The following is a 23,179-nucleotide window of genomic DNA, read 5'->3' as shown; positions in this document are numbered from 1 at the left end:
CCAGGCAACACAGACAGGAACCAATATACTCAACTAAACCATAATTATGTAATATCCTGCATTTTGTCCACGCTGTATGTCACACGGGGCCCAAAAAATTTTCATAGGATGAACTTCATCCTTGGTGTGATAATTTCCCAGTAGTGAAGCAACGATCCAAAATGCAAAAAAAAATGAGAACGCTCACCACTTTGAAAAAGCTTGTAAGACAAAGTCTTTTGAAGCTCCATATTCATAGCACGAAGCTGCCGCACTTCATTCAGCTCCTTGTAGTGCTCCTCGGCACATATGCAAGTGCCTCTGAGCAAGGCACTGCATTGATCCTCAGGAACCTGCTGCTCGAAGACTACTTGAGCGTTTTCACTCAACTGTGCTCGCAAGCTGTTCATTCTGCACAGCTTGCAGCTGCAGCTGCAAAGCTGCATAAGAACTCCTAGGGACGAAGTCGGACTCGTCCTACAAGACTTCGTCAGCAAGCTGCAGCTCCGATCTTTGGCGAACTGCATGCCTTAACGTTTTTGGGGACTGCTCCACCTGCATTTCAATAAGGCACAATAGATGCCCTGACATGTGCAAATCAACGCACACCACTTTCTGCACAGAATGTCACAGTTAAGTGTAATGCAGCGCATTACTTTATTTAGCTGCATACTGCAATATAAAAGTAAAACGCAAACAAAGCTATATACAATAAGCAATAAAGACACAGTTGAAATCATATTACTGTAGATGTGGTGCAGATGCTGTTACATTCACACTCAGAAAAGAAGCTAGAATTTGCATTTCATATTTCTGCTGTTTGCTCATTAAAGATGCTCATAATATTATGATGACAATTTGGGAGTTCAATCCCAGGCAGCACAACAGCATTGGACCAAGCATGGCCCAATGCTGGAAAAAACAGGTGTCAATGTTGGCCCAATCTTGGCATTTTGACAAAGTGCATCCCGATCCAATGTCCAGCCAATGTTCAAGCCAACATTGGCCCTACATTTTGCCATTGTAGTATTCGATGTATTTCCAGAATAGAGCTAGTGCCCAGCCACTTTGTATCCAATGTGTTTCCAGCATAGCCAGTGCTCAGCCATTTTGTATCCAATGTTTTTCCAGCATAGCCAGTGCTCAGCCATTTCGTATCCATTGTTTTTCCAGCATAGCCAGTGCTCAGCCATTTTGTATCCAATGTTTCAATATAGAGCCCGTGTTCAGACATTTTGTAACCAATGTGTGCCAAACATAGCCAGTGCTTAGCCATTTTGTTGCTTGTATGGTGGCTTACTGCCTATACTATTAGCTAAAACGTGATGGAAATAAGTGCAGGAAGGAAGTCCTGCAGATGCATGCAAATCGTAAACGAAAATAACTTATTTATTTATAAATCAGATAGCTGCAGGCCTTGTACAGAACTGCACGTCTGCAGGGGAGGCAGCTGGACAGGAGGGATCGGTCAACTGGCCAGGGCTCTGAGGGCAAGGGTGCGGTAGGGAGAGGGCAGCAGTGGGCAAGCAATGATTCCTGTCGTGAGCGCAGGGATCATTGGGCTCCACTGCTGCGAATGTTTCGGCGAAACGCCTCTTCCTGCCACCACCCCTGTCCATAGACCCCGGCAACCACTTCTTTTTGAAGCTCTGGGCCTCCATCACGTCCACGTGGCCCTTCTCACAGACATCTGCACACAAGCATAAAGACCACAAATAGTACATACAACACGCACTGTGCTTGAGACGTTCAAAATCCTTCATCCTAAGTAACTTCATTGCAAATGTCATGCACCATAAAGATCACCCAGGATAGAGCAGGACAGACGTATTAACAAACGAAAACTTTCATTATGAACTCGGGCGATTTAGTGATAAGTTTCTAAGTCTTCAGCGCACACTTCATCTGAGAGAATGAGCAACTGCAGCGAACCTTATTAGAGAGTTTTAGCTTGAGCGTTCTTACGGCCAGCGGGGCGGAGCGGGCGAGCGGATAGACCAGCGGAGAGGCGCGCGAGAAAATAGTTTTAGCCGGGCGGATCGCCCGTCTTCTCGAGCGGAGTAGAGTCAATTGCTCTGCTGCTCCACCTATTGGTCACAATTCGAGTTAGAGTGATTAGAATATCAATTAAACCTGCTAATAATGCGCTGAAACTGTTAAGTAAAGGTAGGTTCTGTGTTTTTTGTTAATTATTTGGTAAGTGTTGCGTTTTAGATGTACAAAAGAGCAGTCTGTTAAACAGGATATGTTTGTTCGCCAGAGCTGGCCAAGTAAAGTCGAAACAAATGAAGTAAGCTGTTTCCGCGCGCATTCGCGAATTGTCGGCTGCTACTGCTGTTTGCATCATGCCGAAGAGCATACTACAGGACCCGCTGCTGCTGTCGCAACTGACCTGGACCGAGATTGGAGATGTGCTGTGCTTGGAGGTATTTGGGGAGACACGACGTGAGCCACTTTCAGTGCACGGACTTTTAAACATTGATGCTATGGACGGTGGCGTCTTTAGGACGTATTTTCGTTTCGAGAAGGAGCATATAGGCAGACTTCAGCGTGCGTTGCGCATACCCGATAAAGTCATAACTGCGCAAAGGGTTGCGGTTCCCGGAGATGAAGCCCTCTGCATTACCCTACGACGGCTGGCATATCCCAACCGGCTGTGTGATCTCGAAGATCTTTTCGGGCGGCACAGTTCAACGTTGTCATCACTGACGAACGAAGTTGTGCGCCACATCGACGAGCGGTTTTTTCATTTGCTCGACGATGTATATAACCATTCTTGGCTCAATCTCGACACGCTGGAGAAATTCTCGCAGGTAAGTTGCAATTACAGCAGAATCAATATCAAGGTTGTCAAAATTTGCAATTACAAATTTACACTCAAAGTGTCACTTAAAATTTTCAGGCCGTTCACGCAAAAGGTGCCCCGCTGACAAACTGTTGGGGGTTCATCGACGGCACAGCAAGGGCAATATGCCGGCCATCAAGAAATCAGAAACTTTACTTTAGTGGGCACAAGCGGTTTCATGCCTTGAAATACTAATCCATAATGTGCCCCAATGGAATCATTTGCCAGTTGGATGGATCATACCCGGGCAGCAAGCATGACGCTGGTGAGTAATAACGAACACTTGAGATCAAGGAAGAGTGTTAAGTGCAATAATGCGATGTCGCACATTGTTTTCTCCTCCCATACCAGCTGTTTCAAAACGGGGGCTGATCATTTATAATTCCCTTCTACTTTCAGGTAACTTCGGGATTAGCAACGTATATTCGAAGCTAGAAAGGCTCGTTCAAGGGCGTAACTTCTGCATTTATGGAGACCCCGCCTATCCACTGCGACCTCTTTTGCTGAAGCCATATGGTGGTGTGTCCCTCACACCGGAACAGTGCGCGTTCAACAAAGCTATGAGCAGTGTAAGGCAAGCCGTGGAGTGGGGATTCGGAAAAATTGCAGGACTGTTTGCCTTTGTTAACTTTAAGAAAAATCAAAAGCTGTACCGCCAGAACGTGCCGCGTATCTATAAAGCTAGTGCGCTTTTGGCAAACTGTCATACATGTCTGTATGGTGCCCAGGTATCGCACTACTTCGGCCTCGATCCACCAGATCTTGAAACTTACCTTACTCCTCGGTAGTTTTGCCATTCACGCATCTTTCTGAAATGTGTTTTATTCAAGCACAAGATGTACAACACCTTTCCAGGACAGCTTTCTGGCTATTCATGTCATGCGCGATTTGCGCTCAAGAAATCAAAAATCGCTTTAGTCTGTTCGCTGAACATCATCTCTACCTTCTCAAGCAGTTTCTCATGTTCTCTGTTACACCGTCTCACTTCAAGCTCATGTTTTTTCTCCTCTGAGTCCAGTCTGCACTCCTCTAGAGCGAGACGCCGCGCTTCATTTTCATTTTTTTGTTTCTCAATTTCATGCGCTTTTATGCGTAACTCATAGTCATGTTTTTCTCGCATAGTTAACAGCTGCAGGCCGATGCTCTGTAACCCTCGGGTTCCTGCAAAAACAGACAAGCAGTTTTTTATGAACCGTAAATTCAGTTGAGCTTCTCCACTGGAGCAAAATAGTCACAAATACATGTTTCTACCAGACGTAGTCAGTTGACATGTGACATTCGCGGGTAACCGGGACTCTGTATAGAGAACGGGTACAACAATATGTATACGTTGTATCAAAAATAAAAAGGACTGTTGCGAGGACAGTAAACAGTTTATAACCCCTATGTTTCTCCTTGTGTGCCATTTTTGTTTTGTACGTCTAACAGAGTTCCTCTTGCAATGTAGCCTGTGTACTAACTGGCAGAATAATGATGAAGACATCATTTGTTTCGGCGGGTTTTTGGAGTCCTATACAAACCAGATTGCAAAGTACATGCGGAAAGAGAAATTTCTTGACCGTGTGAAAGACAATGACGATTGCGGTTTTTTTTTATCCACCATTCATGTCAAGACCACAATGGGGCAGGAAAAAGACAAACGCGCGTTCGGCAATCGGCGGTATGTTAGAGTAATGTGACTTCTAAAAAAGTATAGTGAATATGTTCAATCTGAGCGACACAAAGATTTTTGTGCCGATGGCGCACTGAATAAAAAATTCACGGGTGGTGTAATTGTGATTACATATATCCTGCGATACCATCATAAGACATGCTAGGTTGTAGCTGCCCTGGCAATGCATAATTAGCCTTGATAGTCAATTTAATAGCCTATTTAGCCTACATAATTAATTATATCCTCACTAATTATATTTTAACTAACTATATGGTATATTACAGAATAATGAAACGCTGCATAGGAGTTATCATACAACTCCTGGTACAGTGGTGCATTGCGACCAATAAATAATTCTGCCGCCACTTGCCAAGGTGATCTACACTTGTCAAGTTCTGGTACCACCGCACATCAAACTATCATACAACGGCGTTTCAACTCAGCGAATCCTTAGTCTTTGCACAGTTAAAATATTCCTTCAAATACTACCTCTAGTGGTGACGGGAAGAACTTGTCGCCTAGCTGCAGGCTGGCACTCTCCTCCTTGGTCCGTTCCATTTGTGGGCTGGGGCTGTGTTCGCCCGGCGGGGATGGGTTGCTGCTCTGGACTGACATTTGCAGAGTGCTGGTTATGCACTCGTCTCTGCACATGTTGCTCAGAACGGTCGCCACTAGTAGCAGCAGCTCCAGCAGCCGAGGTCTCTGGAGAATCCGGCTGTACATATTGAGGAGCAGCTGAGCAGCCGGGGATTCTGGTTCTTACGTGTAAAGAAAGGTAGACACAAAAATATAGCAGCCTTCCTAGGAGCCGCTTTTCATGCGCACAGATAAGTAATGTATATCGTCTGTTAATTTTTACAAACCTCAGCATTTGCACAATTAAGTGAGCCCACATTCAAATCAGCGTTATTATGGTTGGCAATCGTCACCCTTCGCTTTGCGAACTCATGACGTTGTGGTTTACTTTCAGTTATTAAGCATGCTAAGTTCCCTTCAATGTAATCCACGGAACTAAATTTTTTATCGGGTTTAAGTCCTACGCTGAAGCCTGGCCCGGATCTAAGTGCTCAAGGCTAAGCCCGTCCCGGGCGCGTCTTCACAGTAAGGTATCAGGCAAATCGATCATATGACCAAATCTCCATCATGTCAATCAAGAACTCCCGCCAAAGAGCTCCAGCCGCAGTAAGGCTTGGAGAATTTTAATGCAAAATGAAGTGATGAGGCGTGTTCACTGGGTCGAATTTTTGAACGGCTATCTAGCGGGCGCTCACACATAACCTATAATCGGTAAAATTTCCTTGAAGCCAGTGGTATACCTTTTTTTAATGAACACAATTCAACTGATCAAGTGCACAGCTGAACTCAGCGCCTTTCAATAGAGACTAAATATAAAAAGGGAATCGACCTCGGCTGCATCAGCAAGGAGCAACACGTGAGTGCGGCTTTTCATTCCTGCTGCTGCATCACGAGAAATGTATTTTTTTATCACTCATCCGAGGCCGGCCGCGCGGCACTGACGGTGATCGACTCGGTTTAGAAAGACTGCATAAGCTTTCTCTCATTTCGCGTCAATTGCATTTCGATGTGTGTGCTGTTTTATTTACGAGCCATTCTCGACAGTAAGCGAGCTGAAAAATTCAACGCAGTTTGATATGCCAATTATTGCGCGGGTTATGTTTGGAGGCTGACAGCCAAAGCAACAAAACAGAACATTCACAGTAATGATCAGTGAAGTGAGCTCTAAAGACTTTCAATATGACAGGCACCCGCCGTGGTTGCTCAGTGGCTATGGTGTTGGGCTGCTGAGCACGAGGTCGCGGGATCGAATCCCGGCCACGGCGGCCGCATTTCGATGGGGGCGAAATGCGAAAACACCCGTGTGCTTAGATTTAGGTGCACGTTAAAGAACCCCAGGTGGTCAAAATTTCCGGAGTCCTCCACTACGGCGTGCCTCATAATCAGAAAGTGGTTTTGGCACGTAAAACCCCAAATATTATTATTATTATTAATATGACAGGCTGAGGCACTCGACTGCTCTGACTCATCGGACTTATTTACGCAACAATTACCACTCATAAGCGCTTTTATATTGCAGCAGAGAAAATCAAAAGCTACAACATGCAAGGTTAGAGGCACACATGGTAATACTTACCATGCCTTGATTCAGTTTCGCAACTTCGGTCGGCAGCCCCGCTCGGATTACTGCTACAGCCAGTCGCTTCCTGCGTCAACATCGCACTTTCCCGTGGATCCGTCAGGGACACGAAAGCTGAACACTCAGCTGTTGCGGTCCGTTTTCTGTTCATAATGCCCCCACTTGGGGTTATTCTCGGCTCATAATTGATTGTCCGCACGTACTCCGAGAGGTCTTGAAGAATTTGTTCCTTCTCCGCGTATTGCTCTTCTGTACCAGACCTGATTAATGTGAAAAGAGCATGCACGTCAATTAACGACTGCCTATCAGTGTGCCCGGTGTTTAGTTGTGCAGAAATAAAACTCACCTTTTAAGGTTCTTGGCGTCCTGCTGTCGCCAGTATCCGATTAGTAAGTAAAGTGGAAAGTTGGGCTAGTTGGTGTGTGAGTGTCGTCTTTTCCTGTTTCTCTTCACTGTGTCCGTGTCTGTGCGCTGCTTCACCAGCAAGGTATCATGATCCGATTAGTAAATCCACGCGGTCTTTTGCTCCGCGCAGCGTAAGTTGGCGGCTCACCGCGTAGTTCACGATGCGCACAACTTCAATCCATTTATGGTCATCCCCAAACGGTCTCGTCGCTGCAACCTCACGCAAAAGACACAAGTCTTGTGTGAAACATCTCCGGGCTTTCTTAACTTCTAAACGGGCCTGAGCTGTGGTCGCCGTCGACAACGCAGCAGCGCCGGCGCTTGTGTTGACGGCTGCCATCTTGAATACCCATACACGCCCGTGCGCTGCCTATCGCTCCGCTGGAGAGGGCTTCCCAGCGGGCGTAAGCTGCGCTCCGTAAAAACGCTGGCCGGCCCAGCGACGTGCGCATGCGCAGTGGCGTCTGCGCTCGTTCGCTCCGCTCCGCTGGCCGTAAAAACGCTCAAGCTAAATCTCTCTATTGAGTCGAGGATCACAGCATGTTCTGCGGCAAAATGCAGGAGCTATGCAAAGTAAAGCTGCGGACCATCAAATCCTGCTAGCGCCTTCCTCGCCGTCAAAATTCTTGATCCATTTACAGGATATTCATCCCTGTTGCCTTCGTTGGCATTCCTGTTTTTCCACCCTAACATAGCATTGATATCATCAGTGATCATTGCACCATGTTTTTTACCAACCGAGACATATTCATCAACCGTCTCGCCCGCTGATGTATCACAACAGAGCGTACTAGTTTAGCAGTCGATCGGCGTGCTTGTCAAGCAGTTCACCTGCACTGCCATAGGCATTAGCGCCAGAGCACATCTTGGTGACATCTGCGACGGCAGTGGTGGGTGCGCTAGGTGAATTTCATAGTAAATAATGAGACCAGCTGACAGCGATGCCTAAATTCGTTCATTGTAGAGGTTCACAATTAATATGAAACATAGGATTTTGACCACGATATCATCTTTTGCTATGCAAGTCATTCATTGTAAAGTTCGGTTCTATACGCAAGACTTCAACAATGCAAGAAGATGAACAAGGAAACGTTACCTGTGACTATACGGCATAGTTTCAAATTAATAAAGGCTCGTTTGCCTTTTCTGCCATGAAGGCTGTAAAGTATGCACCGGATGTGCCATTACACCCTTCATGGCATTCGATGCCACCTCACGCAGCGACTTCCCTAGGAGGTGCTTGCGCTGGAAAAAAAAATTGTCAGAAATGTGGAAATAACCCAGTCAAGCAACCCAACAGGCTGTCAGCTTGTCGGCTATACGTTATTTTGTCTTGTAAGTCTGTCAGCCTGTAAGTCTGTCAGCCTGTAAGCCTGTCAGCCTGTAAGTCTGCTGGTACCTACTATTGGCTGCCGCCGCCTGAGGCAACATTCTCCGACGATCACATTGAGCGATAGCTTCACTTTCGCGAGATTGCACGATTCAGCCGTCAAGATTCTTGCATTTGCCCGACGCTTGTGTGCAGCTGTCCATTGTTGATCCTCGCAAAAGTGAAACTACCTCTGAAAGTGATCTGAGAATACATCCCTATAGTGGTCTGCGTACCAAGCATGCTTGACTACGCTGATAGTTGCTGTAGAGAAAATACACCTTTGATTGATCATTTCAAAGTTTTATTACACAGTAATAGACCCGGCCTTAATAGAACTAGCATATTCATATATATCTAATACAGTTGAATCCCGCCACAATGAATACCGCTACAACGAATAATTCTTAATTCCCCATCAGTATCCCATAGAAATTATAGCCCCAAGTTTCTCTGCACGAGCCATTTTTGGTGAGCGTTTCCGCTTCAACGAAATTTTCGCAGTCAAAATCAAAACCAGAGCAAGTGTTATTGGCAAAAGTTTAAGTTAAATCCAAAGCCGTAGTAAGCACGAAATCATGTGATTGCAGTTTCGCCATTTTGGTTTTTTTTTTCGTGGTCGCGTCACTCGCAGCGTGTCTCTTCGACGACGAGCTTTCATCCATGCGTGGGACGAGGTGTCAACGCAAAACCCTTTCCCTCAAGCAGAAAGCTGAAATCATCACCCAAGCTGTGAGTGGAAGGAAGGAAGTGGCAATCGCTGAAGACTTTGGGATTCCGGCCAGTTCGCTGCGTACGATTCTAGGAAATAAGGACAGCGTAAAAAAGGCACTTGCTTCAGGCACATCTTCCAAGCACAAAAAGGTGACGCGGCCCCTCGATGAAGAGCTGGACAAGGCGGTGCATGCGTGGCGTGTTGAAGTACGAGGCAAGAACGTCCTCCTCAATGGAAGCATCGTCCAGCAGAAAGCCTTTAACCACGCCTGCCTGCTCGGCATTGACGATTTTAAAGCCAGCGTTGGCTGGCTGAACTGTTTCAAGGTCCTCCATAACATCATCGGAAAAGTGTTGTGGAGCAAATCGATGTCCGCAGACGTTGACGGAGCTGGGAAGGTGAGCAATGTGGCCGGCATTTTAAGCAACTTCACGCCGGCAGACATCTACAATGCCAATGAGACCGGGCTATTCTACGAGATGTTGCCGGCCAGGATGCTCGACATTAAGGGGCAGCACTGTCACGGCGGCAAACAGCAAAAAATGTGTGACGGTGCTGCTTTGCACAAACATGGATGGCTCTGACAAGCGTCCTCCATTAGTCATTGGAAGAGTGCCAAGCCGCACTGTTTCACGGGATCCCGTAGCCTACCTGTGCAGTACAAGGCGAACAACAAGTCATGGACGACCCGTGCTATTTTCACAGAGTGGGTGGTGGCATTCGACTGCAACATGAAGCGGCAGGACCATAAAGTTTGCTTGCTTCTGGACAATAGACCCTTTTCCTAATTCAGTCTGGCAACATTGACACAGGAGGCTCCACGTGCTGTTACTCTATTACTCTATGAGTTGACCGCCATTAGTTGGTCAGTGCGGGTGGTGCGGTGTGTTCGCTGGTCGCTAGGTTAACGCACAGCAGCAGCATGTCGTGGTCCAAGAGCCTCGCTGTCATACCGAAAAGCCTTGATATAAGCAAAATAGAGGCGTATCGCACGTCGAGAAGCGTCGGGAACCGCAATGCACTACGCAGCCACAAGTTCGTCGCAGAAAGCTACGTCCAATGCTCGACGATTGAAACACGTTCATTCACAACGCAGTAAGTATCCTCGCTATCATTTTCTTTTCGCTTGCTTGCTAGCGTTTTTGTTGTTAAACGATACAACGACCGTTCATAAGGCACACAGGCTGATTCACATGCGTTTGCGAAGTGATATGTTGCCGTGCAGAAGGATAACGTGTCGCCCGATATGACAGCTTTAATGAATGCGTTTATGCTGGCGCCAGCAGAAGTTAACTTGTCCTTCTTACTTCGATGCAGTGATTCCACGCTCGTGCGCGTACGTGCTAAGTGCTTCAGGAGCCAAAAGAAGACAGCAACACCATATGCCGTGACCGCCCTGCTGACGCACGATGGTTTTGTGAAAGAGTGTACATGCGAGTGCGCTGCTAGAGAAAACGGCACATGTCACCATGTCATGGGACTGTTGAAAGTCCTTGTGCTACTTCTTGATAACGGGTATGCAGAGGCTCCGCCGGAAATGTCATGTACCGAACTGCCACAAATCTGGAGGAGGCCCCGGGGGCACAAAATACCCGCTTCTAGCGTCGACGAAATTGACTGGAGAGCCGCACGGCCAGACGGTCTTTCTTACCCGCTCCAATCGCGTCTTTATGAAGCCAGGAAAAGACCGAGGAGTGTAGATGATGTTCAGAAAGCTGCGAGGCAGTTCGCAAGAGAGATGGCTGCACATACTGCGAGTCCACTTCTGGAGCACTGGCAGTCTGCAACGCTAAAGAAAGCAGACAGTTTGTTTGGCGAGACGTGTGAAGGCAGCCTCTTGTGGAGTCAAAAACCACTTGTACCACATGACTTCACCACCTATTTATGCCCAGAAATTCAGGTTGGGGTGACTACAGAGTTGACACCCATGCAGCCAGCATTTTTTCCAGAACCCTTAAACACTGTTGTGTCGTGCGTGGGCCTGCCACCAATGCAGCAGGCTGTAATCGAGGCAAGCACATACATGCATGTAGCATGCCGGCATTTAGCATGGAATAAAGCACAGGAAACATGAGAACCTTGTGCACACCTTTCGCTTCTTTGTCTTCGACCTATGTAGCATACTCTTGGTACGTGCTGCATAACTTGTGTTAACTAACCCACTTCGTCACGTTTATAACGCTTTTGCTTATTAGCAACCAAACATAATATTTACAAAGTTATGTTGACTGTGGTTATGTCTTTCTGTGCGTTAACTCTAACATGTGCTGCACCCTTACACGCAGGCTTTCGTGTGCCGTCTGTTGATTTAGCTCACCAGGTTGAACAGACCTCTTGCGAGCAGAGCCTATTCATAGCATACATGTAGCATGGAATGAAGCCAGAAAATGCAATAACATTGTGCACGACTTCCAAGTAATGCCCGTGTGTTTTTCAACGTGTGCTCTTGCTACTCACTATATATCTTACGTATGCTAACTAACTTACATTTTCATAACACTATTTCTTCTGCTTAGCAACCAAACAGTTTTATTAGTTTACAAAACTATGCTGACTGTTGTGTCCGCTTTCTGGGTGTTAACTCTAACATGTGCTGCACCCTTATATGCAGGCTCTCATGCTGTCTGTTGATGAAGCTCGCCAGCTTGAGCAGACCTCTCGCCAGCAGAGCCAAAGTGCGACATGGAAAGCTGCTCGCAAAAACCGCTTGACTGCTTCCAATTTTGGTGTTGCTGTTACACGTGAGAATTGGACAGAGAAAGGCCTGCAGAACCTCACCGCAGACCGAGATATGTCTAGAGTCAGGGCCATCCAGTAAATACGGGTCCAAAAACATTTTCTTGGCCAAGTTAGTTCACAACAAAGTGAAAAATATAGCACAAAAAGACAAAGTGTACAGGCGAGGCACTTCCTTGTTTACATCTGCTATGGATAATCTTGCTTCCAGTGAATCACGGTGGCTACAAGTGATTGGCACTAATGAATGTTATTAGCAGATTACACATGTGCACCTGTTGTCACACATTGATCAAAAACCTTGGAAATGGGAGTAGCTTTGCACACTATTGTCAATCAAGCTTTTAGTCGTGGGTACAGGTTGGTCTTTAATAAATATCATTTTATTAACCTGTGCTCCTCAACATCGTTACAATATTAGCATGTGTATACACACCGTATGTACTGCCTAACGTGGATTGTATCACAGAATGCAAGTAAAAGACAGAACTTGCATCATGGTATTTCTTTTTCAGGTACGGAGTTTCAAGCGAAGCCATGGCTGTTCAAATAGAGATGGCCCTTTCAGGGCTTACTTGGGCTGACTTTGTCATGTATGCTCCACAGTTTCTAGTTGTCGAAAGAATTCGATTCATTGAAAGTGAATGGCAGAAATGCAAAAATAGGTTGGACAGCTTTTATTTTTCCACACTTCTGCCGTACTTGGCAAAAACATGCAGTACGAACAGTGGATGTTGAATTCAAGAGATTACGAAATGAATGAGCATTTATGTATTTATTAATAAAGTTGTGATACTATTGACAGTGCCTTGTATCCTTGTAACGAGTATTGAAGCCATGCGCTCATTGCTTTGGCCATGCTAGCTTGGCAGTCACTGCGAAGGTTATGTAGTACTGAACTGACACCTTGCACATCACTGCAGCAAGATTGTTGCTGCTGCTAGGTTGCTATTAAAGTACTTTGAAGATTGCTTAAGAATGCACACAATGCCCAAATTTCATTAATGATCGGTGCAACTGACAGTGGGATGGGCCTGTCGAAAATATGAAATGCCTTAATACGTTGAATGCACCGCTCGACGTGTATTCTGAGACTTGCAATGTCCTCTGTCTAACTTCTTCTTCAGTAAAGTGCTGTCTCCGAAGGAAAGGGGGAATGTTCAATGCAACTCCTTTTGCACTGAGCAGGTCCTGTATCTTAAAGCCCTTGTCGGCCATTACCGAGTCGCCAGGCTCAAACTCGAGTTTTAAAAACCCGCTTTTTTCTACGAGCTCTTTGTCTGACACCGACCCTGTAAATAATTTTGACAGAAACGTGATCGTTCCATCAGGTGAAATGACAACCAAACCCTTCATTGTATTAGTTGACTTGTAGGTTGAGTAGGTCGCCGACTGAAGGACCAGAGAGCTTGGAACTTGGCATCTCACTTCTGTCGCGTCGATAATGGCTCTTGTTGATGGGTATCGCTCTTTAAAAATGGCTGGCATAGCCTTGTCAACCTTGTCTCTGCTTAGCCAAAGGTCCATCTGGCCAACCTGCAAATAAATAAAGCTGATCCATGTGGTACATATTCTGGATACTGTAGCAATAGACACCCTGAACCTGTAGGCAAGGTCACTTTCGAAAAGCCCAAGGCGCAACCTGACGAGAACAAGAAAAAGCTGGTCCTTAGCCGTCAGCATGTGTGGCCTCCCTGCATTACTTGATGAACTTGAATAGCTCCTAGACCATACTTTTATATTTTCCCCACACTCACCGGGGTTTATCAAACGGAAGAAGCACATGAATGATTCAAAGTTTGAAAGCCCAGTATAGAAACTAATGTCCTCAGGGCTGTCCTTAAAGCATTCGACAGAAAATTGCCTGCTTTTATGCCGATCAAGCTTTTTGTTTTCCATATTAAGTATTTCATACTCTCTTTGAGCTTTATAAAGCACATCTTTTGCTGACTTCACCTCTTTCGTTCTAATTTCCAAGTCGCTCTCCAGTTGTTGGGTACGCACTTGAAGTAGAGAGAGCTGCGTCTCGAGCTCAGGAACTCGCTCTGCATTTGCTTTCGCAGACTTCACCTCTTCGATCCTACCTTCTAAGTCGCTTTCCAGTTGGTGTATGCGCATTTGGAGCACAGAAAGCTGCTTCTCGAGCTCCAACACTCTAACTGCACATGCACAATCACACACTTCGTGGTCTCGGACGTGGGTCGCACTGGCCGGCTTTGAAACACTTGCACACTCTGTGGCGTCCATAGTTTCAACAGCTGTTGAAGAATCCCGCGACGCGGCGACATCACTACTAGGAGAAAGCGGTGGTTGTGACGCAAACCCGGAGCTGCTAGCCTGGCCGACGGCGGAAAGCAGTTTTACTTTCGCGACACACTGTTGTCGTTCTTTCGGTTTTTTTCTTGCTGGTGGCTTGGGTTTTCCAAAGGCAAACACGCTCGGCACGGCGTCAACCCGGAGGTAACGCCGATCGCCGACTACATTCGGCAAGTAGCTGTCGGTGGTGAAGTGATTCGAGCACACCTTTGTGTGCTTCGTCACGACAAAAAGCTTTCCTTCATCGCGCTTAATAGCTACAATCCATTTCTTCTTCAGATGCGGATCCTTCGGAAAGCAGAAGAACGACACCTGTAAGACGATAAAAGCGACATAAGGCGCGCGCATGAGACGCAACAAACAGTAAACGAAATGTATACACACGCATACTTGCCTTCGAGCCATTGTCGTCCAGAACTCCTCGCTGGTTGCAAAGCGGCATGCAGCAATGCACAGGCATGTTACCGAATGCCGAGGAGAACCGGATTCAACGGAAATTCGTCGGGCAGGCAGATGAAAACTTAGGCGCTCAGTATAGTTTTGCTTGCCCGTCCGCTTCGTCAGTGCGCGGAAACGCCGACTTCGCCCAGCTAATGGCGCCGATCTCATAGTCGCTGTCGTCCTCAATAGGTGGCGCTGAATTCCGAAACCGCCCTATTGTTCAGCCCATCACTCCGAAGAAGTCAAGCTCACTAACACGGAGCTGATGTTTTCCCCTACAAATTGCACATCTGTCCTACACCCTCTCGACCAGGGTGCGATTCTGAGCCTGAAGCGCGCTTACCGCGGGATGTTAATTCAGCGGCTGCTCTTCAACAGTAAAACCAGCCAAGACACGAAGGTGGACATGTACGTGGCACTGCAAATTATGTCTGCTGCCTGGAACACACTGGGTCACTCAATAATTGCAAACTGTTTTAGGCACCCGGATTTGCCGAAGATCTATCCTTAGACTCTTACGTAGTAGTTCTGCGGAAACCCGCAAGGTGGAGGGAAGTAATGAATAAAGCGAAAATCAGACATCCACCTGTTCGTAGCAATTGCTACAAAGGAAACCCATACAGGTTCCTAGAAAGAAAAGCCTCATAGTTGAAGAAAAAGTCCCTGACCAGGACGAATTTTTCTTCAACTATGAGGCTTTTCTTTTGAGGAACCCGTATGGGTTTCCTTTGCAGCAATTGCTACTAACAGGTGGGTGTCTCATTTTCCCTTTATTCATTATCCTTAGACTCTCCTAGCGCAACACCGACGAAGAGGCGTCAGCGGCACCAGGGATCACGGCCGCCTGGAAAACACTGGAAAAAATGGGAAACGTATTGCCTAATCTCGAGCTTGATGAATACATCGGTGCTGACGATTGTGCTATAGTTCATGAAGAGGTGAATGATGAGCAGATTATCAAAGCCGCCTGCAATGACGACGACTCTTCTGATGTCGAAGATGACGTACAGGATGTGCCTGCTGAGGCAACTGCCTCACAGGTGATGGACGCTTTCGATGTAATGAGGAATTTTGTTGATGTCTGTGATGACGATGTCGCGATGGGTCTGCAGACTGAATGTGAAAATCACGTGACAGCATTGCTCACCGTGAAGCGCAAGCAAGCCAAGCTTACAGATTTTTGGCATTCGAAGTTTTTGCTGCTGCTTGGGCAATTATTTCTGCGTTTCGTATCAAATTTCTGTGATAACGAAGAACGAATTTTTTTTCGGGCACCGTAAATTTCGTTGTAGCGGGATTCAACTTCATATATAACTCCCCCTTATCCTTTTGAAGCGGTCGCAAGTACGGGCTCCCACGTACCAAGATGTGAAATCAGCTTTACTTCGCTGGATGCAGAAAGCAAACGCAGCCCACCTTCCCGTCAATGGGACGATACTGCGGGAGATGGCCAGTGACTTGGCTCTACAACTTCAACACGCAGAGTTCAAGTGTAGCAATGGATGGTTCAGCAGTTTTAAAGAGCGCAATAATTTGACCTTCGTAGCAGTCTGTGGCGAGAGCGGCAGCGCAAACAAGAGGGTCATTGACGCCTGAAAGGAACACACGTTGGCTCCATTGCTTAGCGAGTACGGTACAGACGATGTGTACAACGTTGACAAGGCAGTCCTTTTTTACAAGATGCTGCAAACGTTTGCAGTGAGGGACACCGCGGTCAAGGGTCAAAAGCAGGGCAAGGAAAGAATCATTGTCCTGTTCGGTGCGAACATGTGTGGCAAACACAAGCTGCCGCTACTTGTAGTTGGAAAGAGTGGGAAGCCTCGCTGCTTTAAAAATGCACGGCTGCCGCCAAGAGATGAGCTTATCATACTGGCACAGCAAGAAAGCTTGGGTCACAGGCGCAATATTTGAAGATTATGTTCGGCAAGTTGGCCGCAAGTTCGCGGCCACAGGCAGGAATGTACTCTTCTTTGTTGATAATTGCCCAGCGCATGGAGTCATCCCACTCCTGAAAGTTATCCGTAAGGTATTTCTTCCTCCGAACACCACGTCGATCTCGCGGCCAATGGACCAAGGCGTCATTCAACACACAAGGAAGATTTACCGCCACCACCTGCTCGAGCGCATGCTCCTTTGCTTCGACAACGGCAAGGAGTACTCCATCGACCTCCGCGGGCCCATATGTGTTATTGTGTATGCATGGAGGCAAGTGGAACCCACTTTGGTCATGTGGTGTTTTGAACACGATGGCTTCTCGAAGGAAAGCACCGTCGATGCTGACTATTCACGTGCACTTGATGAAGAAGGAGCTGAGTATTGTGACCGCATCAATGCACTCTGCGCAGAGATAGCGAATCCAGTGCAGTTGGCTTCGCCGAGTATCTGAACTTTGAAAAAGATCAACAAACATGCTACTCAGATTTGGAGTGTGAAGCTACCGCTGATGCGGCCAATGTGCGATCACAGCGACAATGGCGGCGCTAACGAGCCCTTCCGAGCACCCGCTCTCGGGGAAGTTATCGGATCGCTGAATGTTATCCGCAGTTTTGTTGAGTGCTACTGTGGAAATTCTCAAATGCTGCATGTAGTTGGTCAACTAGAAATAACATGACCCTTGGAGCCTCGAACTACAGGACGCGGCAAACCGAATTTGAAGATTTTCTGCGGTCCCAATGACATCGAATTAACGAGGCATACCATTATCGTTGAAAAAGAAGGTATACAATCAGTGCATTTTATCAGCGATGACATATGGGGAAGAGACTTGGAAACTGACAAAGAAGCTTGAGAACAATTTAGGAACTGCGCTAAAAGCAATGGAACGAAGAATGCTAGGCATAACTTTAAGAGACAGAAAGAGAGTGGTTTGGATCGGAGAGCAAACGGGTATAGACGACATTCTAATTGAAATGAAGAGAAAAAAATTGCGCTGGGCAGGTCATGTAATGCATAGAGTAGATAACCGTGAAGGTGACAGAATGGGTACCAAGAAAAGGGAAGCGCAGTAGAGGACGGCAAAAGACTAGGTGGTGCGACAAAATGAGGAAATTTGCGGGTGCTATTTGGAATCAGTTGGTGCAGGACAGGGATAATTGGAGATCATGGAGAGAGGCCTTCGTCCTGCAGTTGACATAAAATAGGCTGATGATGACTGTACAAGGACTGCCCCAAAAGTTTGTGCAGTTCATGCCACCACACCCTCTGCTGCATTTTTGCTGACTCACTTGTGCAGTGAGTCAGCAAAAATGCAGCAGAGGGTGTGGTGGCATGAACTGCACAAACTTTTGGGACAGGCTTTGTAGCTGTATCAGCGGCACTACTTCCTTTGTGCATCAGCAAGTTTTTGCGCCAGGTGCCGGCGTACACTCTTCATTCTTTTTTTCTCGTCTTCTGGCGTCACATCGCTGCCCATGAAGATCCGGAGGAGGCCTGCACAAGAAAAGCAATCACAGCTATAAAGTAATGAAAGCAGCTAAACAAATATTTCCAGCATGAGACTGCATGTTCCCAACAATATACCGAAGGTTAAACGAAATATTTTATCATAGCTACGTGTTTAATATGGCAACAAAATTACAGGCTACTTCTTGCCTATTCATTTGCATGCCTCAAATTCTTTTTAGAGCTTCAACATGAAATAATTCAGTAGCAGGTTATCACAACATGGTGCTTTAGCACAACAGCTTCGCTGTTACTGTGGCCTTTCGCGTTTGCCATCTATAGATGAGCAGAAGAATTAGCTAATGCACACAGCTGGCACACGTCAGTCAGTAAGGCTAAAGGTTAATGATAGGCTAAAGCATTCTGATCAGCATTGCAGCTCTGAATTGTGAACACGTAGGCTTGTTGGTTTATCGTCTTCCAGAAAGTAGCGAAATTACAGAAAAGTAGCACTCCTATACATATGCATTCTTTTTTGCTGATGTAATTTCACTGATATTATAAAGCTGTCGATATCAAGCACACTGGATAGTGCTGCTATGTTTGAGCTCAGCACTACATCCAGACACCATAAAATTCTAATTTATTCAGAATTAAACAGACAACTACCACAACTGAATGTGGAATAATAGTAGACATGTTTTTTAATGTCTCCGTTATGTGAAATATTAATTGAAATGAGTTACTAGATAGTATGTTTTCTGTATCAATATCATTTTCAATAGCAAGCTCACTACTATGAGGAGTTATTAAGGATTTCAGTTTGTTTATTACAGGATGGCACATCAATGCAGATTAAGCGCACTGTTTTGCGAAGCACAGCACCACCTTCAGGGGCTGTATCAAAAAATACTGCTGCTACATTTTTTTCATTTGAGCAGTACGTTCAATTGTGCATACTTTTCAAGGATGACAGCTTCTCTGGTGTTACAGCTTGTCTGGCCTCCGTTCTTCCCGTGGACCGCGACTTGTTCGATAAGGTTCCGGTGACACTTCTGTTCCGGAGTTCATCAGGCGTCCAATAAATAGTCGAAGCCATGCGACAAACCATGGAGTCGCCCAACGCCCGGAACAGTGTCCCCCATGCTGCCTTGTCAATCCACTTCCCGGATCCAGCATACATCTGCAATATATCATACATACAGAGCTAGTAGCTAACAGGTTTTATACTGGACGATATACACTGTATTTTCTCAATTCTGCAGTTTGCTGGCATTTTGGCACATTTATTTGTGTCATTTGGGCCGATACCTGCATGAGCGGAACTAAATTATCCAGTAATATTTTTATACATCTTTTAGACCCTCCTACATAAAAATCTCCTAGGCATCAGTAGCAAGCTCTAAACTTGGAAAACTGACAATTATCTGCGAGAATATTCACTGCTACAGCTTGATGAAATCACTGAAATCTACCTAGACATTGGGTAGCCGAATTTCAAATATGTTCCATGTAAGATCTGTATGACCACTCTTTTCCACAGGTTACTCTGTGCAGTCACTAGAGGCAATATAGAAATCTGCACCAGCACTGTGGTCCAATGACTGCATGATTACATAATTATGTTAATGTACACAAACCAAAAACTTCACATGCACTGTGATCATGTAAAAAGAGGAGTAGGCCACTAATTAGGTTTTCGAGCCCCATTTTCGAGAACAAAGTGCAGAGGCAAGCACATACCAAGGTCAGATATTCTACTTCGGCACTCGAGCCCAACCAAAAGTGGTTACAGTAGTGTGCTGTAAGCTCACCCCTTTTCATTTATTTTGATATGCCTGTGGTGCGGCAAGCTGATGAGGATGGCGCCGAGGGGGTGACTGTGCTTGGCCAGTTGCGAATTGCGACCATGATGCTGTGCAGCATAGCTGATCGACATAAGCTGCCTATCTACATAATTTATAAGAGGAAGACACTGCCTGCTAAGGAAGCCTTCCCCAGAGATGCTGATACCCAGTTGAAAAGTGCCATGTTTGGCTAGTGGATAAGAATCAAGTGGCAACACCGTTGAAGAACGTCTCCTTGTCCTTGATCCATACTTGAACGTACATCGCTATCATTCCAAATGGCATGATGGGCCAGCCTGAGTCACTTGACGTCTGCATCAACAAGTGTTTCGAGGACTGCCTGTGGAAATACTTTGCGATGTGGCTGACTGATGAAGCGTGTAAGCTAACAGCAAAGGTTGTATCAAATGCAGATCACTATAGCAAGTGGCGAGCTGGGTCACTGCAGCATGGGACGACATGCCACGAAGCTTGATTGCATGTCTTCAAGGAGCGCAGCACCTAAAGTGCCCTAGATGACACCAAATATGGTGTGCTCTATGTGCTGACAGTGATACGGTAAGCGACAAAGCTAGCAGCAATGATGACATCACATGATCTGGGGCAGGTTCGCAGTTAAGAAATGCTGTTTGCATTTTGTGTCCGTCATCCTTTCTTTTGTGCAGCTTACATTCAAGAAAAGCGCTTTTTTTGCTTTGACTTTAGACCTTCAGGTGTTAATTTAGGAGCAGGACTGGTCTAGATGCATAAATATGGTACTCAGCCATAAATCTAGGTAATGGATCATACACAGTTACATTCGGAAAGAAAAAACAAAAGGTGCATAAGTCAGTAAATTTCTTCAACATTCTGAAATGTATGAGCACTTTTAGCACCTAAGTGTAACACGGAGCCTTAAGGAACGATTCTGTGACTTAAAAATTACCTTTCCATCATCTCTTGAGGATCCGATTACCACATCGACGGCCTCTTCTTCAGCGAACAGGTCAATGTCAGCTGCAAATAAAAATGTACAACTTTTCCCTTGAACTGCCAGGTTTGATACTTAAAAGCAATATAGAGGAGTTCCATGCTAAGGAAAGAGTACAATGTAACCATTACACATTACCAAGGAATAGAAACCAAAAATATCAGTTGCTAAGAACGCTGTGTGGGACATGCCACACACTGGTATTGTAGGCTCTATAGGGCAGAGCAGAAAAACTTGATTTGGATCTACTATTGAATTCAACATGTGTGAAGTACTGCACAACTAAAAAAATTTGTTGTGCAGTACCATGCTGTACCATCCTTGTTGTTTTACCATGCTATTGTGCAAAGCTGCAGTTATAATTTCTTTAAAAATTGCACAATAAAATGAATGCAGGCATGAAAGTGCAACTTGAAGATGGAACCACAGAAGAATGTCTCTTTACCTGGCTCTGGTGTCGAAGCCCTTGCAGTGCTCTGCACTTGTGTGGAGCTTGTACCTGCAGCAGGAAATTTGGTGACAGAACTGCCAAGACTGCAGAAAATATGTCCTGAAAGATGTGATGAACTGCCACAGAGAAAAATGATCGTTATTAGGCTCTGACATGCAGTCCACTGCATTTAGCTGGCTTGGAGCTGGGGCAACAGCGGTTCCTGATGACAAAAGTGCAATTACCACACACATTATCTTCTGAAAGATTCACTGAACTGCCACAGAGAAAAATTATTCTTACTGGGCTCCGACAAGCAGCCAGCTGATAGTGGCTGTACAATCGTAGCCGGGGCAGCAGTGGTTCCTGAAGGTAAAACTTAATGACCACTCACATATGTGATATTCTCAAAGGTTCAACAACACGACCACAAAGAAAATGTATCCTTACGGGGCTTTGCAGAAAAAATTGCATGGCGCGGCTGAACCAGAGCTACGGGATCTATGGTTCCAAGAGATAAAACAAAAATATCCAAATTTAGGTAACAGATATGAGTTAACATGTCATCCACCAGATTGTAAAAATATATAAAATTGCCAATGGCTAGAGACAGTGGCCCTTTGTACTAGTTGCATCAAATAAACATGTGAAGTCAAACTTGTGGCCAAACAAGCAGTTCATGCCCTCTGCCAGTTGCCATCAAAGACAGGAGCGCATATCATGGTGATAAAGCATGACTCAGGATAATCATTATCTGTTATGCTCTCTTTTTCCCCTCGCCCCCAGTACACCCCATGCCTTCTACGCGCCATTTGCATGAATAGCACACAGAACAGGGAACGCATAGAGGGTGTTTTTATGAAGACTTCTAGCATTATTTAAAAATTGCCATTATGAATGAATGGAGAGCTCTTATGTGGTTGTGATTTTTGGAGAAAGCCAAATTGACAGACGCCCATAAAGATATGTCATCCTTCAAATGGCTGTGGTCATTAAAAATAGCCTCTTAATGTATTCCACTTCTCAGCAGTCACAGTGCATTTTACAGACCCTAGAAAGTCACATTATGGAGTGTTTCCCAAGAGTGAGCAGCCCTAATAAAAAACATTTTTTGCCAGCTGACGGGCTGAAAATTTGTATTTTTTAAATGTTCTTGCATATTGAAGCAGAACACGCTCATAATTTCAATTATAATTTTTCCAATACTTTATAAACAACAGCCAAGTCAAGGCTTTTGTACAATGATAGAAATATTAAGCTAACAAAAATGACACAATTGCATACTTTACAACTTACCGTTGGCTCCTTGGGCTCCTGTTGGTCCTGGAGGACCTGCCACCACCGAAACTCCCAATGACGTGGCGTAGATAATCCTGCTCTCTGAAATTTTTGCAATACATCATGCTACAGATGACTGGATTGCTTCCACAGAATAGAATGTAATTTGGTACAGTTGGCTGTGACCTATGGTAGACAGGCACATGTAGCTACCAATTTGCTAATACAGCTTCACAAGCGCTCTAATGAGTATGCAAGAACAAAATTTTATTTAGGAATGGAACGTACACCTGCAGACACTAGAAAGCAAATAAAATTGCTCGTTGACTGAGGTTTCTCCACTATCTACATTAGCTTTCAATAGTCTGAAATATTTCGAGTATTGCAATATTGAAAAGACAAAGGGGTTCAAAAAGTCCACCTCACCTTCACAAATGTTTTTGTTATTCTTCTCTGATGTTTTTTTGCATAGGCACTCAATCATACTTCATGTGATACAAACTTCACTGTTACTTTTGGCTAATACTGCACAATACAGCTCCGTCTCCTTTCATTAATCAATCAGAATAAACTTCAATCATCTGCTGAAACAAGCCCACAAATTTTACTTTATATACTATGACATTCATGACATGACATATGCTACACTCTTTCGCAA

The 23,179-nt window shown here is 45.4% G+C and overlaps 1 protein-coding gene, 1 long non-coding RNA gene and 2 pseudogenes across 8 annotated transcripts in view; 2 read left to right on the top strand and 2 right to left on the bottom strand.

The window, feature by feature from the left end:
• Positions 1 to 23,179, top strand: part of LOC135916761 (uncharacterized) — a 200,980-nt gene that overhangs the window by 69,495 nt on the left and 108,306 nt on the right. Inside the window, exon 3 of one of the 5 annotated variants that reach the window (XR_011507467.1) lies at positions 21,210 to 21,308. The exons of 3 other annotated variants lie outside the window; for them this stretch is intronic. This is a non-coding gene — a long non-coding RNA (uncharacterized lncRNA). Of the gene's footprint in view, positions 1 to 11,733; positions 12,356 to 21,209; positions 21,309 to 23,179 lie in introns of those variants that run through there. One more of the 5 variants, XR_011507466.1, reaches the window with a different exon arrangement.
• LOC135916766 (BEN domain-containing protein 5-like) lies at positions 1,231 to 23,109 on the bottom strand. Of its 3 annotated transcripts, none has more exons than XM_070522436.1 (5): positions 21,259 to 21,433; positions 20,769 to 20,839; positions 18,957 to 19,179; positions 17,980 to 18,044; positions 1,231 to 1,669 (listed from the first exon to the last, which is right to left on the bottom strand). In XM_070522436.1, the coding sequence occupies exons 1-5, from the start codon at positions 21,431 to 21,433 to the stop codon at positions 1,640 to 1,642; spliced, it is 564 nt and encodes a 187-aa protein (XP_070378537.1). In that variant the 3' UTR covers positions 1,231 to 1,639. The 3 variants fall into 3 exon arrangements, 2 of the variants coding, with proteins under 2 accessions (XP_070378537.1, XP_065306284.1); XR_010569055.1 differs by lacking the exon at positions 1,231 to 1,669 and adding an exon at positions 22,540 to 23,109 and having other exon boundaries at positions 17,818 to 18,044; positions 21,259 to 21,312; XM_065450212.2 differs by lacking the exon at positions 1,231 to 1,669 and having other exon boundaries at positions 17,818 to 18,044.
• Positions 1,667 to 3,671, top strand: LOC139048057 (uncharacterized; annotated as a pseudogene).
• LOC139047430 (uncharacterized) lies at positions 12,799 to 14,634 on the bottom strand (annotated as a pseudogene).

This window comes from Dermacentor albipictus, chromosome 7, assembly GCF_038994185.2.
Source record: "Dermacentor albipictus isolate Rhodes 1998 colony chromosome 7, USDA_Dalb.pri_finalv2, whole genome shotgun sequence".
Taxonomy (NCBI): domain Eukaryota; kingdom Metazoa; phylum Arthropoda; class Arachnida; order Ixodida; family Ixodidae; genus Dermacentor; species Dermacentor albipictus.
This window is presented reverse-complemented; position numbering and strand designations above follow the sequence as displayed.

Coding starts and splice junctions, on each gene's coding strand:
- LOC135916766 (XM_065450212.2), bottom strand. CDS start 21,433: ATGCAGTGGACTGCATGTCAGAGCCTAATAACGATCATTTTTCTCTGT. Junction 20,840..21,258: donor GGCTTCGACACCAGAGCCAG/GTAAAGAGACAT, acceptor TTTTATTTGCAG/CTGACATTGACCTGTTCGCT. Junction 18,045..18,956: donor GAAGCTGTCATCCTTGAAAA/GTATGCACAATT, acceptor TTTCTTGTGCAG/GCCTCCTCCGGATCTTCATG.